We start from the raw sequence: 25,641 nt of genomic DNA, 5'->3' as shown, positions 1-25,641 counted from the left end.
GATTACCGCTTAAAGGAGACCCCTCACCCCCCCCCCCAACCACACCCCCATACCTCCACCGCAAGTGCTTCTCTTTTCTTTCTGTACTAACAATGACAGCAAGACAGTATAGAAAACATGAAGTTTACATACGCCGAAAAGGTTGCCCTTTGAATAGCATTGATGACGAGCAGACTGCCGTAAGGCATTGCCAAAACTACACGAAATACTGAAGTCACCCCGTAGTTTTTCGCCTTTTGTTTTATGTCTTACAAACTGCGCCACTTTCCGTAACACTACTAAATGAGCACGCCTAGATACAGAAACAAACCACTATAACGCATTGTCCCTTCGCTTCCCGTGATATGCTGATTCCAGCAGGCAAGGAAGCACACGTGGGACTACTGTGATTGGAGCTTGATAACGGCACGCGTTAAGATGTGCAAACAGTCCACTTAGCCACTGTTACACGGCGGTTGGAGCAAGGGGTCAGTGAAACGACACACTACGCTCAATGATGCCTCGCTCAGCGATGCCTCCGGGAGCTTGGCGGTACACGGTTGTCGGGTTCTCGATAGAGCTCGACTGGAAGCCCCTAGTCTTCATCAAGCCTCTTAAGCAGTTCAAGGTATGCAGCGCCTGCGGACTGGTGCGCAGGAAGACGGCAGTTCTGCCCTGTTGCCACACGCTGTGTGAAGATTGCTACAAGCAGAGTGTTCTGGACGGAGCATGCACCTGTCCCCGTGACGGATTCCGCTACGAGTTACCTGGGGCCGTCGCCTGGGAGGAGTTCCATCTTCATCAGCTGCTGAAATTGCAGGTGGGGAATGCATGAACGGAAGCAGAATGTAATTACCATATCAGCATCTATTTTACTGTTTTTTAGCAAGAAGGTAATAAGCATTACTAAAAAAGTTTGTTCGCAGCACTTTCCAGATGTACTGGCAAGACAGTGGGTATGACAATTGTTTAATCAAAACGTGCGACTCTAATGGCTTGTGTAATTTTATTAAAATATCGAGAACATTGCCGGAAGTGCCTTGGATTAGTCTAACCGCTGTCTGCTGTAACTAGAGAGAGGATCTTCATAAGCATCTGTTGGCCCGTACGCTAGGCCGATACATCTTGGTGGCCGAAACCTCCGTGATAATATTCTAAACTCGTACCCAATTTCCAATAGAGACAATGGTGGCTTAACGTCTTTTTTAGCCCATCAGTCGAAACCAGAAGGAGCTCGTGTTTCGTTTCTGACTAGGCATGGACACCGCGGCTTTCAGGTCGTGTAGTAGTTCCGCAAGCGGGCTAGGCTTCTTGGCGCATGCTTGTAAATCTGAAAGGCAGGGTGACAAGATATCTTACCGACGAGAAAACGAGACCCGCACAGCGCAGTCCTAATCATATCAGGCAGATTACAAACTGCACTGCTCCAGTGATGCAATTTATAATTTATGGCTTCCAAAACTAACCTGCGACGATCAGCTTCAAAGGTTAAGCTTCAGCCCACCTACTTTAACGTTTAATCCTCTGATTCTTTAGTAGTGCCGATATTAGAAGTAGGCAGATCTAAGCGCACCCTTTCTGTTCATAGCACGATGTCGTAGGTGTCGTTTAATGCTTGTGATCACAAGTGCGCGACATTTGTTGAACTTTATGCATGTTCAAGGTCATTGTTTATTCAGCAGTTGCCAAATCAGTTACAGTCGCTGCTTTATCAGCCACGGTCGCACCTCGTTGCAGGGCTTGAGAGGGCGGTCACAAAGCGTGTTGCGTTTTAGCTTCAAAAAGCAATCCTCGATCGGCCTTCGCGAGAAATCTGGTGTTACTTTTCTCGACGCAATATTACGTACTGCGCTCAGATTGTACAGTCGAGCGCGATTTCAAGGTAATCGCGCGAGCGTCGACCAGCCTAGCACTCCAGGCACCTGGCGGCCGGTTTTGGAACAGGAAAAATCATTTCGCACTCTTCTCTCCCTCGTTCGCTGTTCCATACAGCAACCATCATCCCTGCGATAAACTCACCGCCCTTTCTCTCTATTTTAAGCTTTCCATTTGTTGCGATAAAGAGTCCAATTTCAGATAATGCCGAAGAATACGTCGTGCGCACAACGGTCACTGCCTGTTCGCAGAACCAAAAGAGAAAAAAAGAAAGTGATGTCCCAGCAGGGAGTGACGGCTGCTGAAGGAACAGCAAAAAGAGTGAAGGAAGCTGGCCTGATACCTCCCTCGCCTCAGCAGAGAATTCTGAGCCATGGCGCTGTTCATGTTCCCGGTCGACGCTCGCGCGATAACCTTCAAATCGCGCTCGACTGTACGCGTAACATTTTAAGCCTGAATGTAGGCGCTTCAGTCAATAATAAACATGTCATCTCTCTCTACATTGTTCGTTGCGCTCTCTCCTGTTTGTCACATGGGAAGGCCTACTAGAAGCAAATACATGGAGGGGAATTCAATTTCGAATCAGTTTTCTTTGATTCTGCTTTCGACTTTGTTTCTGGATGCTGATAGCTGTGCATCCATGACAGCAAGTATGCATTTTTGCCCTTAGACGCGGTGTGCGTACTGCACTCTAGGCTGAGGTCGACGGAAGACCTAGCCCAGCTTCTAAATTCCAAATTTTTTTACCTGAGCACGAGAGCGTCTACCAGGGATTCGTTGAGCGCCTATGACGAATCACAGCGGCGAAATCAGATAGAATACGCGTAATGAACGGTCCTGCGCAGCCTTTTACTGTGAGGCTGTTACGACGAATGGGCCCAACCTCACCTCCGTTTTCGCCGGTTACCGCCTTTGAGCGCGTAAGCATTCACACGCTCACCGCCATCGATTAAGAATTTCGTGCGGCCTTTTTTGCGCCATCGCTCTAATTTGGTAAACTGTTTCGTGAGGTCGCAACGACGTGGTCACATGCATGCTATTTAAACTTAGTCCGGTATAGCGAATGCACCGCGCAAATCTCCCTGTTGGGTCTTCGTCCAGCCAACACGGAGAGTAATACAGCCGATGATTGAGCATGGCCTCTTCTAGTTTTTTCACAATTTTTACAAAACCAGAGCCACTTCTCAACGCTGCGTATATTTTGAGCAGCTAAAATCATCCTCGCTGCTTTCAACCCACTTCTGATAGACAGGCGCGAACTAGAGCTTTACACTGCACGATGTTTCCAGCCTTCACTACAAGGATTTTCTGCGTGCGTTGATAGGCGTCGCAAAAAGGCGTTTTGTCACGAGAGTGAAGTTTCCAGTAGTAGCTTTACAGTTTGGTTTTCAGTTTCCCTTTTTCTTTGCTGTGTGATGAAATCATTCCCCTGTTTTTTAACTTTGCTCTAAAGGCTACTGTCTCAAACGCACAGCGCTGTACAGTAGGCTTATTGTTCTGGTTTGGCCGCCATTGCATGCAAGGCCAACAAAGCATTTTCGTGAGCGTTCGTTAGCTATTTTATGCAATTAAACTCGATATTTTTATATCGTTCCTTATCTTCTTTCAGGTCAAATGTGTGAACGAAAAACATGGCTGCGGGCGCGTGATGATCGCAACAGAGATGGGCATGCACTTGAAGCATCAATGTGAACACCACGCAACCTGTTGCCCCGTTTGTTCCGACACAATACTCTGCAAGAGCATCTGCGCCCACCTGAGATTAGGCTGTGACACAAGGGCGGCACCTCCTGCCTTACAGCTGCAAGGAGAATTGGACTGCATGGACGCTACGCAAATTTTGGCCTCATACAGAGAAACGATGCAGAGCGTGGTGGAAAAAATGAAGGCATCTCTTGACCGTTTAGTTAGTGACTCAAAGGTTCAGAGTGACCGACTCAGTGGACTGTCCAGTCGGATACGTAAATTCGATGAAACAGTGGAAGAACAAATCAGCCACAAATTACGCGTCTTCGAAGAATCAATGTCTAACCATGTATATATCCAGGAGAGCGTTACTGCACAACCAGTAGCGGGAGACCGGGAGATCAAAGCTTCGCAAAGACAAATTAAGAAAGGGTTAACAGAGGCAATGAAAAAAAACCTTAATATTTTAATGAATGCAACGCGGGAATTGTTCATGGCTGCTGAAAAAGCAGAGGAGAGACTACTTTCAAAGCTTGATCTGTTTGTTGAGCTGTCACGAAAGGTAATCACGTTAATCCAAAATATTATGGCTCGGGGTAGCGATATCTCTAGTCAGAGCCACGAGATTTTGGCTGATGTTATGCTGTCCATCGAAGCGATTAAAATGGAAGCAAACAAAGCTACTAACGCCGTCAAAAAAGGTCACACATCGGAAAGAATTCTTGAACTGACTACTTCCAGCTTCGAGTTTTTTGTGAAATATGTTAACGCTCTTTATAATAGCGCACACGAGGATGGCGTTGCTTGCTATGGTAGCCGTCAAGTGTACGTTCATGGCCACTGCGTCATCCCGAATATCTGCATCGTTCACACCAGGGGCACTCTGACTCTACATATTGGGATTCAGTTAAATATGGGCGACATAGATAACACTGTTCAATGGCCATTCAAGCAGATTAAAATGACTGTCTTACATCCGAATGGACACGATGAGCATGGAGTCCAAGTGAGAGAATGCAGAAATTTAGTATTTGTGCAGAGGCCTTCGCGGTCTATCAGCCCGTGCTTCTACCTCACTCCTTCATTAGATTTAACTAACCTGATAAAAGGCGGATTTGCAGCGGATGACCAACTTCGACTATTGTATGAATTGCTTCCCTGATTTCTTTACTGCCGAGGCAGTCGCCTTCATGTTCTGCTTGGAAATTTGACAACTACTGTGTAACGCTTTGGTCATGTATAATTTTTATTTGTGTGAATGGTTTTCTTTACTTCATGCATAAATCATTTGCCTTTTAACGATGAGCAAAAATAAAAGCTGTACTGAAACATAATAATAGCTCGTTTCCTTTCAAGCTCTACTCGTGCAGATATTAAGTGGGAAAATTGTAATATTTGGTGCTTCCAAAATATTGCTTTTTAGGGGAATCCGTTTTGAGGTCGGTGGCCTCGAACCTGGCATTTGATGTGAGCGAAAAATTGATCCTTTCTTGTAGTTACCTGATGACACAGTAGATGTACAATGAAGCTAAAAGCAACGCATTGATAGGACCGCAAGTGACACAAGGGCGGCACCACCTGCCTCACAGCTGCAAGGAGAATTGGACTGCATGGACGCTACGCAAATTTTGGCTGCTGAAGGAGCGAAAGCACATACGGACACAACGAAGGTGACGGGAATTATCGCCACTCATGCAAAGAACACGATCTTGATGCATGGCTCATATGATAACGCCCAGGTGGAACAGTTTTTTCCGGCCTTCTACAGAGCTATTTATGTATCACTGACGCACAAGCTTGCTTTCTTTGCGATAAAAAGAAATGGCTCAAATAATTCCGCAGCCTTAGTGTCTACTTTTTCAAAGAATCTGAATCTGCCTACCAGGAGAACATAGGTCACAAGAGCCTGACGCGCAGGACTTCGCATATGTCGGCACGTTTGGCCCTTATTTTTTTTTTTTTCAACGTTTCTTTCGTGCTCCCTGAATCGCGCATTAATGCATCGCCCAGTTTGCACAACGCGGTCTGACGCGATAGGGATTCCCTGCACTACCGCTTCGGCGCAGCTCATAAACGGTCGCCCATGCTTAATGGTACAATATTGTTACGTGGAAACTCGATGTTTTTACAGTGTATTTACAACAGCCTCCAGTGGCATGGCAGCAAGCAGCAACACGGAACCAGTCCCACTTCTTCGTAATCACCTTGTCCCTTCCGCGAGGCAAGAGAAGGAAACAGTTCGTCTTCCTCATCGCGTAACATAACCCTCCGGCTGTGTAAGCGTCGTCCCGGCGCTAATCTGACAAAAAAGGCATCAGTTCGTATGGCTTCAGGCGCGAAACATGGACAATGTCAGTAGTGTGGCGAGAGGAGGAGGACGCGGGCACAAGAGGGGCAAGTTCATAAGTCACGTCAGTGACTTGGCGCACTACCCGATAAGGGCCACTATAGGGGGACAAAAGTTTCTCGGAGAGACCGATGCGGCGTGCAGGAGACCGTAAAAGAACCAAGGACCCTGGGTCATAGGTTACATGGCGATAACGCCTATCGTAGGCAGACTTATGAGACGTCTGAGAGGTGAGGAGCCGACTACGGGCTACTTGGCGCGCTTCAGTAGCTTGCGCATGGCGTCACTTGCGTAGGTAGTTATTGGGCGGCCAGCAGGAGGAACCAGCGTGTCCAAAGATAAAGCGGGGTGCCTGCCAAAGAGCAGGAAGAAGGGTGAATACCCAGTCGTGTCGTGCTTGGAAGAATTGTAAGCAAAGGTCACATGTGGAAGAGCGAGGTCCCAGTCTTGGTGATCAGGTGATATATACGTGGATAACATGTCCGTTGAAGCCCTCGGTAAGGCCGTTGGTTTGGGGATGGTACGCGGTCGCGAGCTTAGCGCGAAGAATACAATTCCTCTTTTAGTCCTTTTTCTCAGCGTCACTAAATAGCTTCTGAGCTTCCTTGGTGCTGAGAAGACATGCGGTACACAATGTCTGCTTGCCACCTTCTTCTTTAAATCGTGGGCCAATTGTGCACGTAAGGTAAAACCAACGGTATCATGCTCCCATTTCTAGGAACGCCTTCCCAGCTCTCACTGCATTTGCATTAAATTTGTGAACCAGGCTTTAGGCGACCCCCGTCCATAAAAAATTTGATAACCCAGCTGAAACTAGCCTGGCCAATTGGTTTTGAAATCTTCCCTGAATATTTTGAGGGAATGATTTGGCAACGGCAGATTTTAGTGAAAAAGATGCTATAAATGTCAGATGCCCCCTTTTTTACACGAGGAGGATATTCCCAACGCGCCTAATCCTCACAGACGTCAATACTACGATCTCAAAACTTTAATGTAGTGCATTCCGGCATCCCAGATGTAAATTTTAAGTAGGTGATTCTTAGCAACTGATGTTTCGGGGACATCTTGTGGACCCTTGCAAGCGGTGGGTCCCGCCTTGTTACCCGGAAAGATGAGGTGGGAGCAAACTTGCGCGGAAAGCTGCCTTAGTTTCGGTAGCAGGTGGCGGATTTAGAATTACGTCAAGGCTTAACACGCGCAATTGGTAAGCCGGCGTGCCAAGGCATGCAGGACGCGGAGAAGAGGCGACGTGTTGCCCCCGATGTGCATGCCGCTAGATGGTACTCGACTCCTTCTAACACCATGCTAGTCGCTCGTCGGACTCCCCAGACGGTGTAATCAAGTAAAACGAATTGCTGGGCCAGTTGATGCATTCTACAGAAAAGGTTCCCCAGCGCTAACAAAGACTAAGTCAAAAATAGACACGGACAGGACCTGTCTGTGTCTATTTGTGAATTCGCCTTTGTTAGCCCTGTGGAACGTTTCCTTTCCCGAGTCGCTTTGCATTGCAGTTTTGGGCTCTGCAACCAGAGCTGGAGTTTCATCGTCGTCGGAGCCGACAAAATCCCCAAAACAACCCCTTCTCTGCCTTTCTCAATGTCTCGCGCGCGCTGTTTACGCACTCCTCTCGCTTTTATTTCGCTTTGAAAAACTTAAGTTGGTTTTGAACCTTCGCTGCTGAAAAGTAGTCCGCGAGTACGGCAGAATCTGCACAGAAGGAATGCGTAAAACGGAACGTTGCTGCTTCACAGGGTGTATGAAAAAAAAAAAAAAATACGAAATATCATTCACAGCTTTAAAGGGACAGAACACTGGAATTTAGGTCTCGATTTTTTTTCGCCGCAGTGGAAAGATTGTTGTCTAAAATGTTCGATTTCGTAACGGTTTTGTTAAAAACGTTGTGGAAAATTTTTACCGGGAATTTTTCGATCAATGCGTGCGCCCGTTTTTATGTAGTTTGATGCTGGAAACCATGAGCAGCGACGCGATGACGACTGGTGGTCGACAAAAAAGACGTACCGAAAACAAATATAAATTTCACTCGCCAGGCATTAATTCCATTTTTTTTGTGTAGAGTAACGTCCTTTTCAGTTTCACACTCAATGCTGTGCGACACATTAACGCACGCCCTCGTCGACGAAAGTTTCAGTGGGCACTGTCATTGCTTCATTCACGAAATTGCAAACACTGTGGCGCCATCTAGTGGCAAAACCTGAAAGCATACCTCTCGCGGTGCGAAAGCATCATCATCATCATCATCATCATCATCATCATCAGCCTGATTATACCCACTGCAGGGCGAAGGCCTCTCCCATATCTCTCCACTTAACCCGGTTCTGTGCTAGCTGCATCCACTTGACCCCTGCGAACTTCTTAATCTCATCCGCCCACCTAACTTTCTGCCGCCCCCTGCTACGCTTTCCTTCCCTTGGAATCCAGTTTGTTACCCTCAGCGACCATCGGTTATCCTCTCTTCGCACTACATGTCCTGCCCATGTCCATTTCTTCTTCTTAATTTCCACTAGAATGTCGTTAACTTGCGTTATTTCTCTGACCCACTCTGCACGCTTTCTATCTCTTAATGTTACCCCTACCATTTTTCGTTCCATAGCCCTCTGGGTTGTCCTTAACTTAAGTAGAACTCTCTTGGTTAGCCTCCACGTTTCAGCCCCATAGGTGAGTACAGGCAAGATGCAACTGTTGTATACTTTCCTCTTGAGCGATACCGGTAAGCTGCTAGTCATAATCTGCGAGTGCTTGCCAAATGCGCTCCATCCCAATCTTATTCTTCTTGTTATTTCCTTTTCATGGTCCGGATCTGCGGTTACTACCTGTCCTAAGTAGTTATATTCGCCTACTACTTCCAGTATTTCGCTACCTAATGTAAACTCCTGTTCCTTCCCGAGGCTGTTGAACATTACCTTAGTCTTCTGCATATTGATTTTCAAGCCTACCTTTCTACTTTTCCTGTCTAGGTCATCAATCATTATTTGCAGTTCATCTCCCGAGTTGCTTAGCAAGGCAATGTCATCAGCAAATCGCAGATTACTGAGGTATTCTCCATCTACCCTTATCCCTAACTGCTCCCATTCCAAGTCTCTGAATACTTCCTCTAAACAAGCTGTGAATAGTACTGGGGAGATTGTGTCTCCTTGCCTAACACCTTTCTTTATGGGAATTTTGTTACTTTCTTTATGCAGAACTATCGTTGCTGTGCAGCCACTATATATATCTTCCAGCACTTTCACGTATGGTTCGTCTACCCCCTGATTTCGCAATGCCTGCATCACCGCCGAGGTTTCAACTGAGTCAAATGCTTTTTCGTAATCAATGAATGCTATGTATAAGGGCTGATTATATTCCGAGCATTTTTCTATCACCTGATTGATGGCATGGATATGATCGATAGTAGAGTACCGTTTCCGAAACCCTGCTTGATCCTTTGCTTGATTGCAGTCTAAGGTTGTCCTGATTCTATTAGCGATTACCTTAGTAAATACCTTATACGTAACAGACAGTAAGCTGATTGGTCTGTAATTTTTAAGGTCCTTAGAGTCCCCTTTCTTGTGAATGAGAATAATGTTTGCATTCTTCCATGCTTCCGGTACCGTCGATGACACCAGGCACTGCGTATACAGGGTGGCCAGTTTTTCTAGCACGATATCCCCCCCGTCCTTCAGCAAATCTGTAGTTATCCGATCCTCTCCAGCTGATTTCCCCCTTTTCATAGTTTCTAGTGCTTTCTTGACCTCGTCCTTCGTCACTGGTGGAACGTCTGACTGTTTTTCCCTATCGCCAATCTCATTACGGTCCTGACTACTTTGGCTACTGTAGAGATCTGTATAGAACTCCTCGGCTACTTTGACTATCTTTTCCATATTAGTGATGACGTTGCCCGCCTTGTCCCTTATCGCATACATCTGGTTTTTGCCTATGCCCAATTTCTTCTTTACCGCTTTAAGGCTTCCCCCGTTCTTTACAGCATGCTCAATTTTCTCCATGTTATACTTCCTTATATCGGCCACCTTGCGCTTATTGATTAGCTTTGATATCTCGGCCAATTCGATCTGGTCTGTTGGATTGGAAGCTTTCATACTCTGCCGTTTCTTAATCAAATCTTTCGTCTCCTTAGACAGCTTACCGGTATCCTCTCTAACTATCCTACCGCCTACTTCTACCGCGCACTCAGTAATGATATCTCTGAAATTATTATTCCTTGCCTCTAGGGTAATGTCGCCATCCTCAGTTAGAGCTGAATACCTATTCTGTAGCGAGATCCTGAACTCTTCTGCCCTCCCCCTCACCGCTAATTCGTTGATGGGTTTCTTTCTTACTAATCTATTGCGTTCCTTCTTCAGATTTAGGCTAATTCGGGACCTCACCATCCTGTGGTCACTACATCGAACTTTCCCGATTACCTCTACATCCTGCACAATGGCGGGGGTTGAACACATTATGAAGTCGATTTCATTTTTAGTCTCTCCGTTAGGACTTTTCCATGTCCATTTCCGGTTCTTCCGTTTGCTGAAGAAGGTATTCATGATTCGTAAGTTTGCAAACTCAACTAGTAACTCCCCCCTGCTATTCCTAGAACCAATGCCATAGTCACCTACTGCCTTGCCTCCTGCCTGTTTTTTCCCTACCTTGGCATTGAAGTCGCCCATTAGTACAGTATACTGCGCCTTTACTTTTCGCATTGCCGATTCTACATCTTCATAGAAGCTTTCAACTGCCTGGTCATCATAACTACATGTAGGTGCATAGGCCTGTACAACCTTCAGTTTATACCGCTTATTAAGCCTAATGACGATGCCTGCAACCCTCTCATTAATACTATAGAATTCATCTATATTACCCGCTATATACTTATTGACAAGGAAACCTACTCCTAGTTGTCGCCTCTCTGGTAAGCCTCGATAACACAGTACATGCCCTTCCTTCAGTACAGTATATGCCTCATTCGGCCTCCTAACCTCACTAAGCCCTATGACATCCCATTTCATGCCCTCTAGTTCCTCTAACAGCACTGCTAAGCTAGCTTCACTAGCTAGGGTTCTAGCATTGCGAAAGCAGGGTGCGAAAGCAGGGTGGTTTTTATTTAAGGACGCACTGGAGAGAGTGCAAAATATAATAAATTATGGCAAGCACTCCTAGAATAAAAACGAACAATGTGCAGCTACGAAGATCAGCGATATTTTGCTAGCATGTAGTCACGTGGGGGGCTACACTGAAAATACTAGAGTTTCTCCGCTAGATAGCGCCTCGGTTGTTTTTATTCGATTTTCAATGGCAAATTAAAATGGTAAAGCCTCTTTTCTTTGGCATTGTAGTACTCGGTCTGTACTATATGAGGCAAGATCTTTTCATTTCCACCATAATCTCATGACATATTTTGGCCAGTGTTCTGTCCCTTTAAACATAACTGGGCTTAAATTAAATCTCGGCATGCACAAAGAAAAACCTTGCAACTATGACAAAAAAAATCGGCAAACTGGAGAACAAAAGCTACCGATCGAACCTCATTGTGCATGGCGTTAAAGAAGAAACAAATAAAACTACTGAAATTTTGCTCTAGTCTACTAAAAAACACACTCAAGGGCTTTCTAGGGCGTAACATTTCGGTTATCGAGGGGATACATAGACTTCGATAGCCAGACAATGATGAATCATGAAACTTCTTGATTACCGCAATAAGGTTAGCACCTTCATAGAATGTTCCAAACTGAAATGTTCTGGCTCTTCTATCAGTGAAAGTTTTTTTAAAGAGCTATTCGTGAAGTCAGGAAAAGCTCTTGGGCCGAACGGAGGAAAATCGCGACCGAAAAGACGAAGCATTCCTAACCTACGATAAAGTACGGATAAACGGATAACTCTTTGCCTGGGATAGCGACCAAAACGATATTGTTTAAATGGACACAAAAAAAAACGCCAGTACCAGAGCCTCGAGTCACCAGAAGCAAAATCGATAACCATTCTTAACTTCAATGCCCGCAGTTCAGTTAATAAAGTTCCTGAACTCGTGGCTGATTCGCTGACTCTTGAACCTGACATCGAGACCGTCACTGAGACATGGTTGAATCGTATCTCGGACTAACTGTGAATTTGTCTAACCTGGACATGCAATAATTTGCAGGGATAAACAATCTATGAGCGGGGGCAAGGCAATTTTCCTCAAGCAAGAAATAGCATACTCCGTCATTCCAGCAGTGACAGGTGCTGAAGCTGTATGGTGTAAAATGCATTTAACTAGTGACGTTTTGCTCGTCAGTGCTATCTACTCTCTAAATGCCAATACATCATACCTAGAATCCTTGTTCGACTACTTGCTTAGTCATACCACTAGGGGAAAGATTATCACGGCAGGGGACTTTAATCTGCCTGATGTTAACTGGAGATCTCTTAACCCCTGAACTACAAAAACACCTGGTTATTGACTTCTTTTTCACGCTCATTATTACGCAAATCGTTGATACGCCTACTAGTGCTCACAAACAAAGCAGTTCAATTTTAGACGTTGTCTTCCATAGCGATCACTTTCTAAGCAGCAACGGTACGTAACAATAGAAACACTTCAAGGAATATCAGACCATAAATTATTTCTGCGTAAATTGTCTATAGCTAACCTTGTTCGTTCATGTCGCACTGAAAAACGTGTCTTTGTATTTAATAGAGCTTACGGTTATGTTATCATAAGTTATTTAGTTCACGAATACGAGACTTTTGAGCAGTTGTGCTTGATAAGCAGCCAAGCATTGATAGCGTCTGGCTGTATGTTAAAAATGTTATTGCCCATTGCACTGAATCTTTCTTTCATACATTTTAGAAAGCTCATTAAAAACCGAATCCCTGGACAACGCGCGAAATTATTCATATTAAACAGAACATCAAAAGGCTAAGGCAGCGGTACAAATTCCGCACAATCGCTAACTATCGCTCTCACATAAATTCGGTAAATAAGCAATTTAAAAATTCCACGCGAACTGCAAAGGAGCAATTTTACAGCACTACTTTATGCACCTTTATTAAAACAGCACCCAGCAACTTTTTGCAGTACTTCAAGGCAAAGCCAGGGACAAGTTCTTCCGATGTCATCTCTCGACGGCAAGCTTATAGCAGACTCGTTCAATAACTATTTTCAAACTATCTTCACTGTTGATAACGACCCTGTCAAGCAGCCTGCGTCACAACAATATGACCACGAGAAACTGGTCAGCACCTCCGCAATTTCAGAGGCCGCCCTGCTGTCCTTACTCGATTACCTTGACGCAAAAAAAAATAGTGGCACCGTAGGTATCCCTAACTGCTCATTTAAAACGTTATGCCGAGCAATGCAGTAAATATATTTGTCTCCTCTTTCAGAAGTCAATTTTGAATTGTCGCATTCCCTCAGAATGGAAAGTCGGCAAACTAATTCCTGTACAAAAGGGTGGCTTTTTGGGCTTGTTGGTGCGTGAACATAGCGAGATTGTAGCGCAAAGCAGACAGGACACACGAGAAGAACGAAAACACAAATCAGGAGATAAAAACTATCCCAGTAATTATATACTAATCTCTCTAATATATGCATATCGAAAATTTTAGAACTCCGTATCCTGAAACTTCCAGCACAGTACATAGAGGCCAATAAACTAGTTAAACCCCGCCAGCATGGTATCGGAAGTGGACTATCCACAATAACACAACTTGTTGAATTCGTGCACGATCTTGCTCAAGGTATTAACAATAGGTCGCGAGTTGACATAATTTTCTTAGAATTTTGTAAGGCGTTCGATAGGGTGTCACGCTGTAAATTCATATACAAGATTCAGCACCTACCTGATGGTGGTCCCGTTACTTAATAGATCAGCGGTGGTGGTTCAGCTACAGAGCCGGTAGCAGGCCCGTGGATTTCCTTTTCCTTCTTCCTAGAGCCACAACAACAACAACAGAAACCTTAACCACGCCGTAATGGAAGGGAGGAAGGTGGGTGTGAAAGCAGCGGCAACGAGAAGTATACTTTCTAGATGGCGCTGGTCAAAGTGGAATAAGAGAAAAAGGCGTCGCAGTAGAGGGCTGCGTAGTAATTTAGAGCACCTGGAGATCGACATCGCACAGCTCAAAGACGCCTATCCGTTTCGCCTCCATCAAAACGCAGCCGCCGGCTGTCGGGATCGAACCCTGGTACTCCGGCACAGCAGTCCGGCATTTTAATCACTGCATCGACGCGTTAAGGCCTTGATGGGCAAACTTAGTGCCACAAGAGGACCTGTTATACCTATCCTAGTGAAGCTTTCGCTTCCATTGTAAATTGGTAGATAAGAAATGAAAGACGCTGTATCTGTCATGGTCACTTAAAGGTGACAACCTCCGTGACGCTGATGACTCGAAAAGCTCCGGTTTCCAACAGGAATCGAACCTGTATCCCTCGAATTCCAAGTCGGCAACTTTAGCCAACCACGCCACGTCCGGAATCATGAAAAGCAGATCATAATTATCCTTGTCTACTCTAAGGATGATAGTAAAAATAAATAAATTTTGTCTCCACTGGAAATCGAATCTCCATTCCCTTCCCCAACCGAGCGCTTTAACCAACTGCGCCACGACGGGATTTTTTTTTATTTAAACCCAATTTAACCAAGCTTCATCCCGCAACCTGTCACACACAGACACACCAGCATCGAGCTCTCATTTCGCCCACTCATCAAAATTCCGCGAGACATATACATGCATGAAGTAAATTAGGTAACCAGACAGCAGGTCGATCCTGCGCAGCACATACCCCCCGCGCCATAGCACACTGTTCTCTGAACAGACTTCGATGAACATGTTGGCTCTGCGTGGTGATCTGTCATACGACTCTTCCACAGGCTAAGCAGTCCGATGAGCACAAAAAAAAAATCCAATTGAACCTCAGAAGCTTCCATTGAAGGCAAATATTTTATAGTATAGGGCGTAATATCATTTCATTTTTAAGAGTCCGTTGAAAGATGTCCCAAAAGAACACTGCATCACGACAATACACAAAGCAATGATCTATGTTTCTGGCTGCTGACACAGGCGACAGTCCACTGACCATGGCACAAAGGTCCCTTTTGAAAAAATCACGTTTTGACAGGTAAGGTTGACGAGTGAAGTTTAAAAAGCAAGTCTTTGCGGCTGATTGTACTTAGATCCGCTGCACTCGCTTTAATACGCTATTGTCTAAAAAGGGGACGCAAGGCTGCCAATACACCTCCACAGGAAAAAACGTGTCAACAAGATGTTTTGTCATCTGTCTTCTTGATAGACTGTACAGGTAATCTAAGTAAAACATCACACTTAGGAAATGGAATGTGTCGGCAACTTCCTAAAGAAAACCCCCATTAAGTCCCTCACTTCTATACCAGTGAGCGCAAACACATTAGGCAACTGGCACTTATTCGCCTAATAAACACAGCTAGGAGGAAGGGATGCCTTGCTGGTTTAAAAAAGAAAAACCTTGAAACAAGTTGACGAAAAAGCTTGAACTTGAAGCTGATGAGCTTGTAAGGGAGGCCAATCAAGCGATCGTGAAACGCCATTATAATTCTCCTTGTCAACAGGGACGATGGTAATAGCGATGACAATGACGCTGCAATTAGTGATAATGACAACGTTGCATTAGCAATGAGAGTGACGGTGCATTAGGCTGATAATGATAATAACAGACAACATGATGCCCCTTGTGCACCAGCAATTCTCAGGCTTTAGCATTTTTGCAATGTAGATTCCACAGTGCTCTCTCGCATTTTTTTTTTTTTTTTGTAGTACTTGAGTCCTAACGAAATCATCTTTTGTGCCGTTATTTGCCTTTGCAGTACAAAGTGCGCGTTTTATGTTTTTCTCACGCATTCCAGAGGACTGCAGACTGCTCTCGCGTCATACACTAAAAGCGTCCACCCCCTCACAGTCCACCCCCTCAAGTTCTCAAATGCTTCTCTTTTCTTTACTAAAAGCGACAGCATCACCGTATAGAAAACATGAAGTGTATCTGTGTCTGAAACGTTGCACATTGAATAGCATTCATAATGAACAGACTACAGTAAGGCCTTCCCGCAACTGCGCATAAGAGTGAATTGTGGCTGCATTTTTTCGTCATTTTTGCGTCGTACAAACTGCACCACTTTCCGCAACAACGATAAATGCGCATCGCAAGATACACGAATAAGCACTATAAAAAACTACGTCGTTCGCTTCCAATGATATGTCAATTCCGACGGGGCTACTCTGATTGAAGCTTGATAACGGTAGGCTTCAAGATGCAAAAACAAAAGTGCGCTCTGCCGCTGTTACACGGCTTTTGGAGCAGTCGTCAGTGAGGCAACACAATACGCTCCACGATGCCTCCGGGAGCTTGGCGGTACACGCTGGTCGGATTCTCGATGGAGCTCGACTGGAGGCCCCTGGTCTTCATCAAGCCTCTTCCACCATTCAGAGTATGCAGCGCCTGCGGACTGGTGCGCAGGAGGACGGCATTGATGCCCTGTTCCCACACGCTGTGCGAAGATTGCTACGAGCAGAGTGTTCAAGACAGAGCATGCACCTGTCCCCGTGACGGATGCCGATACGAGCTACCTGCAGCCATCGCTTGGGAGGAGTTCCATCTCAATCAACTGCTGAAATTGCAGGTGAGAAATGCATGAACAGAAGAAGAAAGTAGCTAATGCATTAGCTCTACTCTGCTGTTCCTTTTTTTTTTCAACAAAAAAGTATGAAACCTGCTCGTGATATTTCATTACCTTCTTTATCAGTTTGGTCACCAGTTGCCACATATGCTGTCAAGCCTGTGCGTATGACAATTATTTCACCAAAACGTGCGATTGTATAAGCCTGCATAACTTTATTCAAAAAGGGCGCTACAGAATCTGCATTGGAGTAATGCTAAATCATGGATTCAGCTATTGGTTGCTTCTAGTTGCTTCTAGTTGCTTAATTCACTTCTTGTTTACCCAGTTTAGTCTTTGGTACTTTCAAATTATGCGCCAATCCCTTCCTACGCCCTTTTTGGCTTGACTTTAGAATGCGTGACGTCACCCTAATTGACTGACTTGACCAATTTAGTTTTTGGTGCTTTCAAATTGCGTGCCAATCCCTTTCTATGCCCTTTTTTGGCTCGACTTCAGGTTGCGTGGCGTCACATCCTTGACGTCCCCTTAATTGACTGATTTAAATCATTGAAATAATTCTCATTCACTGACTTAATTACCTATTTTAGTATTTGGTACATTCAAATGTGTCGTCAAGCCATTGGCTAATGAGACTATTCTCCACTTTAAATTTGCAATTTTTATCTCTAATTGCCTAATTAAATGAATATTTTTGTGGGACACATTACGTCACCCTCTATCGATTGGCACCCCTCATTAACCTCTACCACTTCTCAATTACTCACAACTGCTGCTGACGCGGTCTGCGGACAGCAATCTGTGAACATAGCGAAGTAAAGCTTTCTCAATAAAAGAACCTTATCGCAATTGTCTTGAATTGCTCTAATCACTATTTACTTTGATAAGAGCGCAATTTCTTCAGCATATGTTGGGTTACACGCTGAGCATATGCAGCATGGTGGCTGAGGCGTTTATGGTAGTTAATATTCGAAACTCAACAATTTCCACTGTAGAAAGTGCTGGCTTCATTTCTTTTCCTAGCCGGTCAGTCCAAACCAGAAGGAGCTCATGTTTTGCGCCTTATTGTGGATTGATCCCGCTGGTTTCAGGTCATGTATTTCCGCCTGGTGGGCTAGGCTTCTTGGCGCATACATTTAAATCTGAAAAAGAAAAAGATAAGATATCTTACCGACGAGAAAACAGACCCGCACAGCGCAGTCCTAATCATATCAGGCAGATTACAAACTGCACTGCTCCAGTGATGCAGCTATAATTTATGGCTTCCAAAACTAACCTGCGACAATCAGCTTCAAAGGTTAAGCTTCAGCGCACCTATTTAAACGATGAATTCTCTCATTTCCTAACAGCGCCGACATTAGCTGTAGGCAGATCTAAAAGCATCCTTTTTATTCCTAGCGCAATGGCGTAGGCGTTGTTGAATGCTTGTGATCACAGGTGTGCGACATTTGTTGAATTTTATGCATGTTCAAGGTCATTGTTTATTAAGCAGTCGCCCAATAAATTAGGGCCACTGCTTTAGCAGCCACAGTCGCGGCTCGTTGCCGTGCAAAGTAACTGCCTGAGAGGGCGGTCACAAAGCGTGTTGCATTTTATCTTCAAAAAAGCAATCCGGGCTCGGCCTGTGCGAGAAATCTGGAGTTGCATTTCTCGACACACTGTTGTGTACTGTACTAAGAGTGTATGCGTAACATTTCAAGCATGAATGTAGGCGCTTAAGTTCATAATAAGCATGGGCCAACTAAAAGAAGCGAATACATACAGGGGAGCTCGATTTCGAATCGGGTTTCGTTGACTCTGCTTTCGATTTTTTTTCTGCCTGCTTTTATAGACCGTTATATCATGGGCGCTGCCATTGCAGTGCTCACTGATCGAAAATAGAGCCACTTCTCAACGATGCGTATATTCTGAGCAGCTACATCATCTTCGCTGCTTTCAATCCGTTTCTGATAGAGAAAAACTGATTGATTTATAAGAAGGGAAAGGAGCGGTAACTGTCTCACTTGTTTTCTGTGGATACCTCAACCGCGTCGTATGAGAAGGGAGGAAGGTGGGATTGAAAGTCGAAAGAGAGAAAGAGGAGCCGTAGTGGAGGGCTGCGGAGTAATTTCGACCATCTGGGGATATTTAACGTGCGCTGACATCGTACAGCACATGGACGTTGTTGTGGCTGTAGGAAGAAGGAAAAGAAAATGCACTGGCCTGCTACTGGCTCTGTAGCTGAGCCACCCCCGCTGCCTCGTGCAGACAGAAAAAAAATAGAAAAGAAAATAGAGAAGAAAGAAAAGGACGACGGAGAGAAAGACGCGCGCCGCAACAACAGCCGTCGTCCACCACCGAAACGGTGCCGAGTGCAATGACGGCCTACAACAGATAAAAATTCTGTTGTAGGCTAGCCACCGCCGTGGTGGTTGTGGTGGTGACAAGCGTTTATTGATTTAAAAGGGGTGGGTGTATGCATGGGCCGGATTTTTGACTATCAGCCCTTACAGATACTAGGTGGGGTCACTAGTACGGGACCCCAGTGGCGTCGGCCGCTGCCCGGGCGCGCTCGACCAAGGCCTTTTGGGCCTGCAGGTCATAGCAGCCGAGCAGGGTCGCCTCCCAGTCCTCCCGAGTGGGGTTGGGGTGAGGAGGAATAGCTGGGTTGGATGGGCAAGCCCACACCATGTGGTAGATGTCCGAAGACTTCTCCGCACAGTGCGGACAACTGCCCGTGAAGGAGGGATTAAAATGTTTTAGTGCTGCCGGGCGCAGCAGAGCGTTGGTATAAAGACGGAGTAGAAGCCGCTCCTCCGTCTTAGATAGACCTTTACTTGGGCGAGGGTAAAGGCTATAACAAGATTGATAGTAAAGAACAATGTCTTCAAAAGAATACGCGGGTTCGAATTCAAGATCCTGATCTAGGGGGTCGAGATGGGAAGCCCGGAAAGAGAGCGCGCGGGCGGCGGCGTCGGCTGCCTCATTCCCTTCGAGACCCATATGAGCAGGAGCCCATACCATTTTCCAGTAAGCGGGGTCCCCGGTATAGGTGCAATTTTGAAGTAGTCGGTAGGCTAAGTATGGCGCCCAGCCTTGCTCGACGTTCCGACAGGCCCCTCGCGAGTCGGAGATAATTGTTTTAGAATCAGTGTGAGTAGCTGCCAGCGCAATGGCGACCTCCTCCGCGTGGGTTATGTCATGGGCGCGAAATGTAAGCCCGTTAACAGTTTTGGACTGGTGGACCACTGCGGCCGTGTACCATCCCCCATGGTGGGGGCCGGAGGCGTCCACGTAGTAAATGCCGGGTTTCGACCCATAATGGCGGCCCAGGGCTTCCGCCCGCGCCAGGCGCCGGCCATTGTGGTCTTCACGTGTCATGTTTTTAGGAAGAGGGCGCACGTGGAGGGCGCATCTCCACTCGAAAGGGAGGCGTACATGATCTTCCATAAGGGTGGTATGTTGTATGTGTAGCCGGGCAAGGAGGCGGCGACCCGACAGTGTCTTAGAAAGACGTGTGTATTGGTTGGTTAAGTGAGTCTCTCAAATCTCCTGGAACGTATTCACCATGCCCAGGCCCAGTAGACGCTGGTTGGAGGTGTTCACGTGGAGATCGAGGGCTCTCTTAAAAATTTTGCGCAGGACGACTTCGAGTGCATCCTCGTCTTGTTTCCGAAGGTGGAGGTAAGGAGTCGAATACAAGATTCGATTGGTCACGAATGCATGCGCCAGCCGCAAGGCGTCTTTGCACCGCAACCCCCCACGTTTGTTAGAAACCCATCAGACCATGCGGCCCACCTGGTCCCCCACCTTACGGAGTTTCGCCAAGGTAGTGTCCGACCGTCTATGTTGATGAATGAAGAGCCCCAGTACCCGGACTTCTGTGCGTTAAGGAATTGATCCTGTCTCTAAAAAGAGCTCAATTTTGGCCGTACACTTTGGTGAGGGGCGTATGAGTACAAATTCAGATTTTTGAGGGGAGCATTGAAGGCCGCAGCGGCGAGCATAACGGTCCACTATGGTTGCCGCTTGCTGCAGGTTGGCCTCAATATCTCCAAGAGAACCTTGCGTGGCCCACAGGGTGATGTCATCGGCATACAGCGCATGCTGCACACCAGCGACAGCATCCAACTGGGCCGGCAGGTGCATCATAGCCAGATTACATAAGAGAGGAGACAGCACTGCACCCTGTGGTGTTCCTCTGGTTCCAAGTTGGAACGGGCCATGTTCGGTGTCCTGGATTTTAATGTAGGATTGGCGATCTGTCAAAAATTGCCGAATGTATCTGAACGCGTTGCGTCCGCAACCGGTTTGTGAAAGATGAGTGAGTATTACCTCATGAGTAACGTTGTCAAATTCTCCTTTCAAGTAAAAGGCGAGTATGACCTTGTCATTGGGAGGGCATTCGACAAGGTCAAGAACATCCCGATTAAGTTGTAGCAAAACATCCTGTGCGGACCTGTACGGGCGAAATCCGAACATGGAGTCTGCGAAGATGTGTTGATTTTCCATGAACTCGGACAACCTGTCACGCACCATCGTCTCCATTAGTTTGCCCGCACACGAGGTTAGAGAGATGGGCCGAAGGTTGTTCGTGTTGATAGCCTTGCCAGCTTTTGGAATGAAAGTGACCAGAGCAGTCTTTCAATCGATGGGGAGTGGCACGTCCCCAAGCCAAATTGAATTGATGTAATCCAATAAGGACTGGTAGGCAGGGTTGGGTAAGTTAGCTAGTAATTTGACTAATTTTGTTCCGACCCGGGGCTGTGCCATGTTTCATTTTCGCCAGGGCCGCCAGCATATCGTGGAGCTGAAACGGCTGATCCAGCTCAGCGTTCTCCGAACCTGCATAAGAGTGCGCCGGTCCGCGGGGGTCCTGGGTAGTGCACAAGTATTGGTCCCGCAACTTGTGCGCTAGCTGAGTTGTGTTGCCCTGAAAGCTGTGTATGGCACATTGTAGATGTTTCTAGTTTCTGTGTTTGTCTGCGTTGGGTCGATAAGAGCGCGGAAGAGCCGCCAGGTGTTCTTGCTGGACATCTCCCGCGCCGCCGTGTTGCAACGATCCACCCAGTTGGCGTCTGCGAGTTGGGCCGCATACTCGGCCGCCTGCTGGGTGAGCTCTGAAATTCGAGCCTTAAGTTTACGGTTATGCTTTTGTCGGCGCCACCGGCGGACAAGGCAATACCGCGCTTCCCAGAGGTGGAGGAGGTGTTTATCTACGTCTGATACCGCCTCGGAAAGCTGAATTTTGGTTTCTGTGGAGCGAAGGCTAGAAACCAATTGTTCGGACCATGACTGGTAGCCTTGCTCGAATATACGCAGCCGCCGAGGTCGGGTTCGAACCCGGGTACTCCGGCACAGTAGTCGGGCGTCCCATCACTGCGCAACCCCGGCGGGACGTTTCTGATAGAGAGGTGTCCACTAGCGCTATACACTGCATGATGTTTCCCGCCTTCGCTACATGGATTTTCTACGTGCGTTGACTGGCGTCGCAAAAAGGCGGTTTGCCACGAGTGTGAAGTTTCCAGCAGTAGGTTTACCGTTTAATTTGCGGTTTATCTTTTTCTTTGCTGTGTAATAAAAATCACTGTCCTGTTGTTGTTGTTTTTTTTTACTTTTCCTAAAGACTACTGTCGCAAACGCACAGCGCTGTACAATAGGCTTGTAGTTCTGTTTTGGCCGCCATTGCAGGCGAGGCCATCAAAGCAACATTTTCGTGACGTTCGTTAGCTATTTTAAGCAATTAAACTCGTTATTTTTATATCGTTTTCTTATTTTCTTTCAGGTCAAATGTGTGAATGAAGAACATGGATGCGAGAACGTGATCACGGCTGCAGAGATGGGCATGCACTTGGAGCGTCATTGTGGACACCACGCAACTTGTTGCCCCGTTTGTTCCGACAGGATACTCTGCAAGAGCATCTGCGCCCACCTGAGATTAGGCTGTGGCACAAGGGCTGCACCTCCTGCCATGCCAATGCAAGAATTAGAGTCCATGGACGCTACGCAAATTTTGGCCTCATACAGAGAAACGATACAGAGCGTGGTGGAAAAAATGAAGGCATCTCTTGAACGTTTAGTTAGTGACTCAAAGGTTCAGAGTGACCAACTCAGTGGACTTTCCAGTCGAATACGTAAATTCGATGAAACAGTGGACGAACAAATCAGCCACAGAATACGCGTCTATGGGGAAACTGTGGCAAACCCTGTATGTATCCAAGAGAACATTACTGGACAACCAGAACCTGGTGTCAAGGAGATCAAAGCCTTTAAAACGCAACTGAAGAGAGAATTAACAAAGGCAATGAAACAACACCTTCATGTCTTGATGCATGGTACGCGCGAATTATTAATGGCTGCTGAAGAAGCAGAGAAGAGACTACTTTCAAAGCTTGATCTGTTTGTTGAGCTGTCACGAAACGTAATCACGTTAATACAAAATAATATGGTCCGGGTTAGCGATATCTCTAGTCAGAGCCACGAGATTTTGGCTGATGTTTCGCTGTCCATCGAAGCGCTCAAAATGGAAGTAAACAAAACTACTAACGCCGTTAAAAGAGGTTACACATTGAAAAAAAATCTTGAACTGACTCCTTCCAGCTTCAAGTTTTTTGTGAAAGATGTCAATTCTCTTTATACTATAGCACGCGAGCATGGCATTGCTTGCTATCGTAGCCATCAAGTGTACCTACGTGGCTACTGCGTTATCCCTGGTATCTGCATCGTTCACACCAGGGGCACTCTGACTCTACATGTTGGGATTCAGTTATATATGGGTGCCATGGACGACGCTGTTCGTTGGCCATTCGAGCAGAAGATTAAAATGACTGTCTTTCATCCGAATGGACGCGATGAGCTTGCACTTCAAGCCAGAGACTGTAGAAATTTAGCATTTGTGCAGAGGCCTTTGCAGTCCAACAGGCCGCTCTTCTACCTCACTCCTTCATTAAATCTAACTAACCTGATAGACGACGGATATGCAGCGGGTGACCAACTCCGCCTATTGTATGAAATTTTTCCCTGATTTGTTTACTACCCAAGCATCCACTTTTACAGTTTATCAGGTGTTCTGCTTGGGCACTGGACAACTATTGTGTGACGCTTTTGATCATGGATATCGTTTTATTGCGTAAATAGTTTTAATAATTCCATGCAGGAATCATTTGCCTTTTAACGAGGAGCAAAAATAAAAGCCTATGTACTGAAATATAATATTAGCTCGTTTCGTTTCATGTTCAACTTGTGGAAATGATGAGTGGAAAAAATCCTATTAAATGTGTCGTACTTATCAAAATAAATGTCTTTTAGGGAAACCGTTTTGAGGTCTGCGGCCTCTGACCTGGTGGCTGATGTAAGCGAAAAATTGATCCTGTCTTGTAGTTACCTGATGAAACAGTAGATGTACAATGAAGCTAAAAGCAACGCATTTATAGGACCGCAAACGACTTCATGTTCTACTAAAGGAGCACATACGGACACAACGAAGGTAATGGCAGTGATCGCCACTCATGCAAAGAACACCATCTTGATGCATGGCTCATATGATAACGCACAGGTGGAACAATTTTTCCCGGCCTTGCACACAGCTATTGATGTATCGCTTAAAGCAGTTGCTTGCTATCTTTGCGATAAAAAGAAGTGCCTCAATTACTTCTGTAAACTTTGTGTCTACTTTTTGAATGAACCTGCCTACCAGAAGAACGTAGGTCACAAGAGCCTGACACGCAGGGTCTCAAGTTTCGTTAAGTTTGGCCCTTAATTTTTTTTTTCAACGTTTATTCCGTGCTCTCTGATTTGCGCAATAATACGTCGCCCAGTTTCCACAACATGTGAGTGGTCTGACGCGAGGGGGATTCCGTGCAGTTCCCCTTCGGCGCAGTTCTAAACGGTCGCCCAAGCTTAATGGCGCAATATAATTCCTCTTTCAGTCCTTCTTCGAAGTGTCACTAAATAGCTTCCGAGCTTCCTTGATCCTGAGAAGACAAGCGGCACACAATGTCTGCTTGTCACTTTCTTTAAGTTGTGGGCCAATTGTGTACGTAAGGCAATACTACAGGTCTCACGCTCCCTTTTCTAGGAACGCCTTCCCAGCTCACACTGCATTTGGCTTAAATTTGTGCACAAGGCTTTCCACGACCCCCGTCAATAAAAAATCGGAGAACCCAGCTGAAACTAGCCTGGCCAATTGGTTTTGAAATCTTACCTGAATACTTTGAGGGAATGATTTGGCAAGCGCGGATTCTAGTGAAAAAGATTCTATAAATGCCAAAAGCACCCTTTTTTGCACGAGGAGGATATTCTTAACGCGGCTAATCCTAACAAACGTCAATACTAAGATCTCAAAACTTTAATGTAATACATTCCGGCACCACAGATGTAAATTCTAAGTAGGTGGTTCTCGGCAACTGATGTGTCGGGGACATCTTGTGGACCCTTTGAAGTGCCTTGTTACCCGGAAAGATAAGATGGGTGCAAACTTGCGCGGAATGCTGCCACAGTTTCGGGAGCACGTGGCGGATTTGGAATAACGTCAAGGCCTAACACGCGCAATTGGTCCCGTTACCTAATAGATCAAAAATTATTTAAAAGACCATCACCAATTTAATCAATTGGCGGATAAATCCGACATTCTTCCTGCCCTATGGGGTGTCCCTCAAGGGTCTGTATTGACGCCGCTTTTATTTTTGCTATATATTAAAGGCATAACTAACCAAATGGATGTACAACTAACACTCTTCGCAGATGACTGCGTTCTCTCCCATGAAGTGAAAAATCAGTCTGATCAGATTAACCTAATCAGACCCTTACAAAAAGTATTTCAGTGGTGCCACGATTGGGACATGGTCATTAATAAAGGAAAGAGTGTTTCTATGTCCGTCACACAAAAAATCCACTTAAGTACACTTAAGGCTTTTGTAACAGTGCGCTACTGGCTCTCACGGAATAGCAATACCTGGGCATCCTGATCACATGCGACCAGAACTGCACAACGCACGTCCAGAACGTACAGAATCATCGTTCTCTTTCTTCTATCGTACAGGCGTTGAGCAGGTGAGCCAAGGTCGTTTCCACGAGGAAAATTCTTGAGGTTCAGCCCTGCATATTGCACGTCCCTGTTGTGTGGTGCACAGCGCTTGAGTATGTTCTTCACCG

General features: G+C 45.9%; 2 protein-coding genes and 1 pseudogene across 2 annotated transcripts; 2 read left to right on the top strand and 1 right to left on the bottom strand.

Moving 5' to 3' along the window:
* Positions 1-312: 312 nt before the first annotated feature.
* LOC146173742 (uncharacterized) lies at positions 313-4,888 on the top strand. The gene is made up of 2 exons (XM_084583754.1): positions 313-799; positions 3,464-4,888. Exons 1-2 carry the CDS (start codon positions 494-496, stop codon positions 4,700-4,702), a joined length of 1,545 nt encoding a protein of 514 aa, XP_084439880.1. The 5' UTR covers positions 313-493; the 3' UTR covers positions 4,703-4,888.
* An 11,271-nt stretch (positions 4,889-16,159) lies between these two features.
* Positions 16,160-23,792, top strand: LOC146173740 (uncharacterized). Its single transcript, XM_084583890.1, has 2 exons — positions 16,160-16,512; positions 22,274-23,792. Exons 1-2 carry the CDS (start codon positions 16,225-16,227, stop codon positions 23,510-23,512), a joined length of 1,527 nt encoding a protein of 508 aa, XP_084440016.1. The 5' UTR covers positions 16,160-16,224; the 3' UTR covers positions 23,513-23,792.
* Positions 19,018-20,970, bottom strand: LOC146173741 (uncharacterized; annotated as a pseudogene).
* Positions 23,793-25,641: the final 1,849 nt, after the last annotated feature.

This window comes from Amblyomma maculatum, chromosome 11 (assembly GCF_055883805.1).
Source record: "Amblyomma maculatum isolate TAMU_Amacu chromosome 11, ASM5588380v1, whole genome shotgun sequence".
NCBI lineage: Eukaryota > Metazoa > Arthropoda > Arachnida > Ixodida > Ixodidae > Amblyomma > Amblyomma maculatum.
This window is presented reverse-complemented; position numbering and strand designations above follow the sequence as displayed.

Coding starts and splice junctions, on each gene's coding strand:
- LOC146173742 (XM_084583754.1), top strand. CDS start 494: ATGATGCCTCGCTCAGCGATGCCTCCGGGAGCTTGGCGGTACACGGTT. Junction 800..3,463: donor ATCAGCTGCTGAAATTGCAG/GTGGGGAATGCA, acceptor ATCTTCTTTCAG/GTCAAATGTGTGAACGAAAA.
- LOC146173740 (XM_084583890.1), top strand. CDS start 16,225: ATGCCTCCGGGAGCTTGGCGGTACACGCTGGTCGGATTCTCGATGGAG. Junction 16,513..22,273: donor ATCAACTGCTGAAATTGCAG/GTGAGAAATGCA, acceptor ATTTTCTTTCAG/GTCAAATGTGTGAATGAAGA.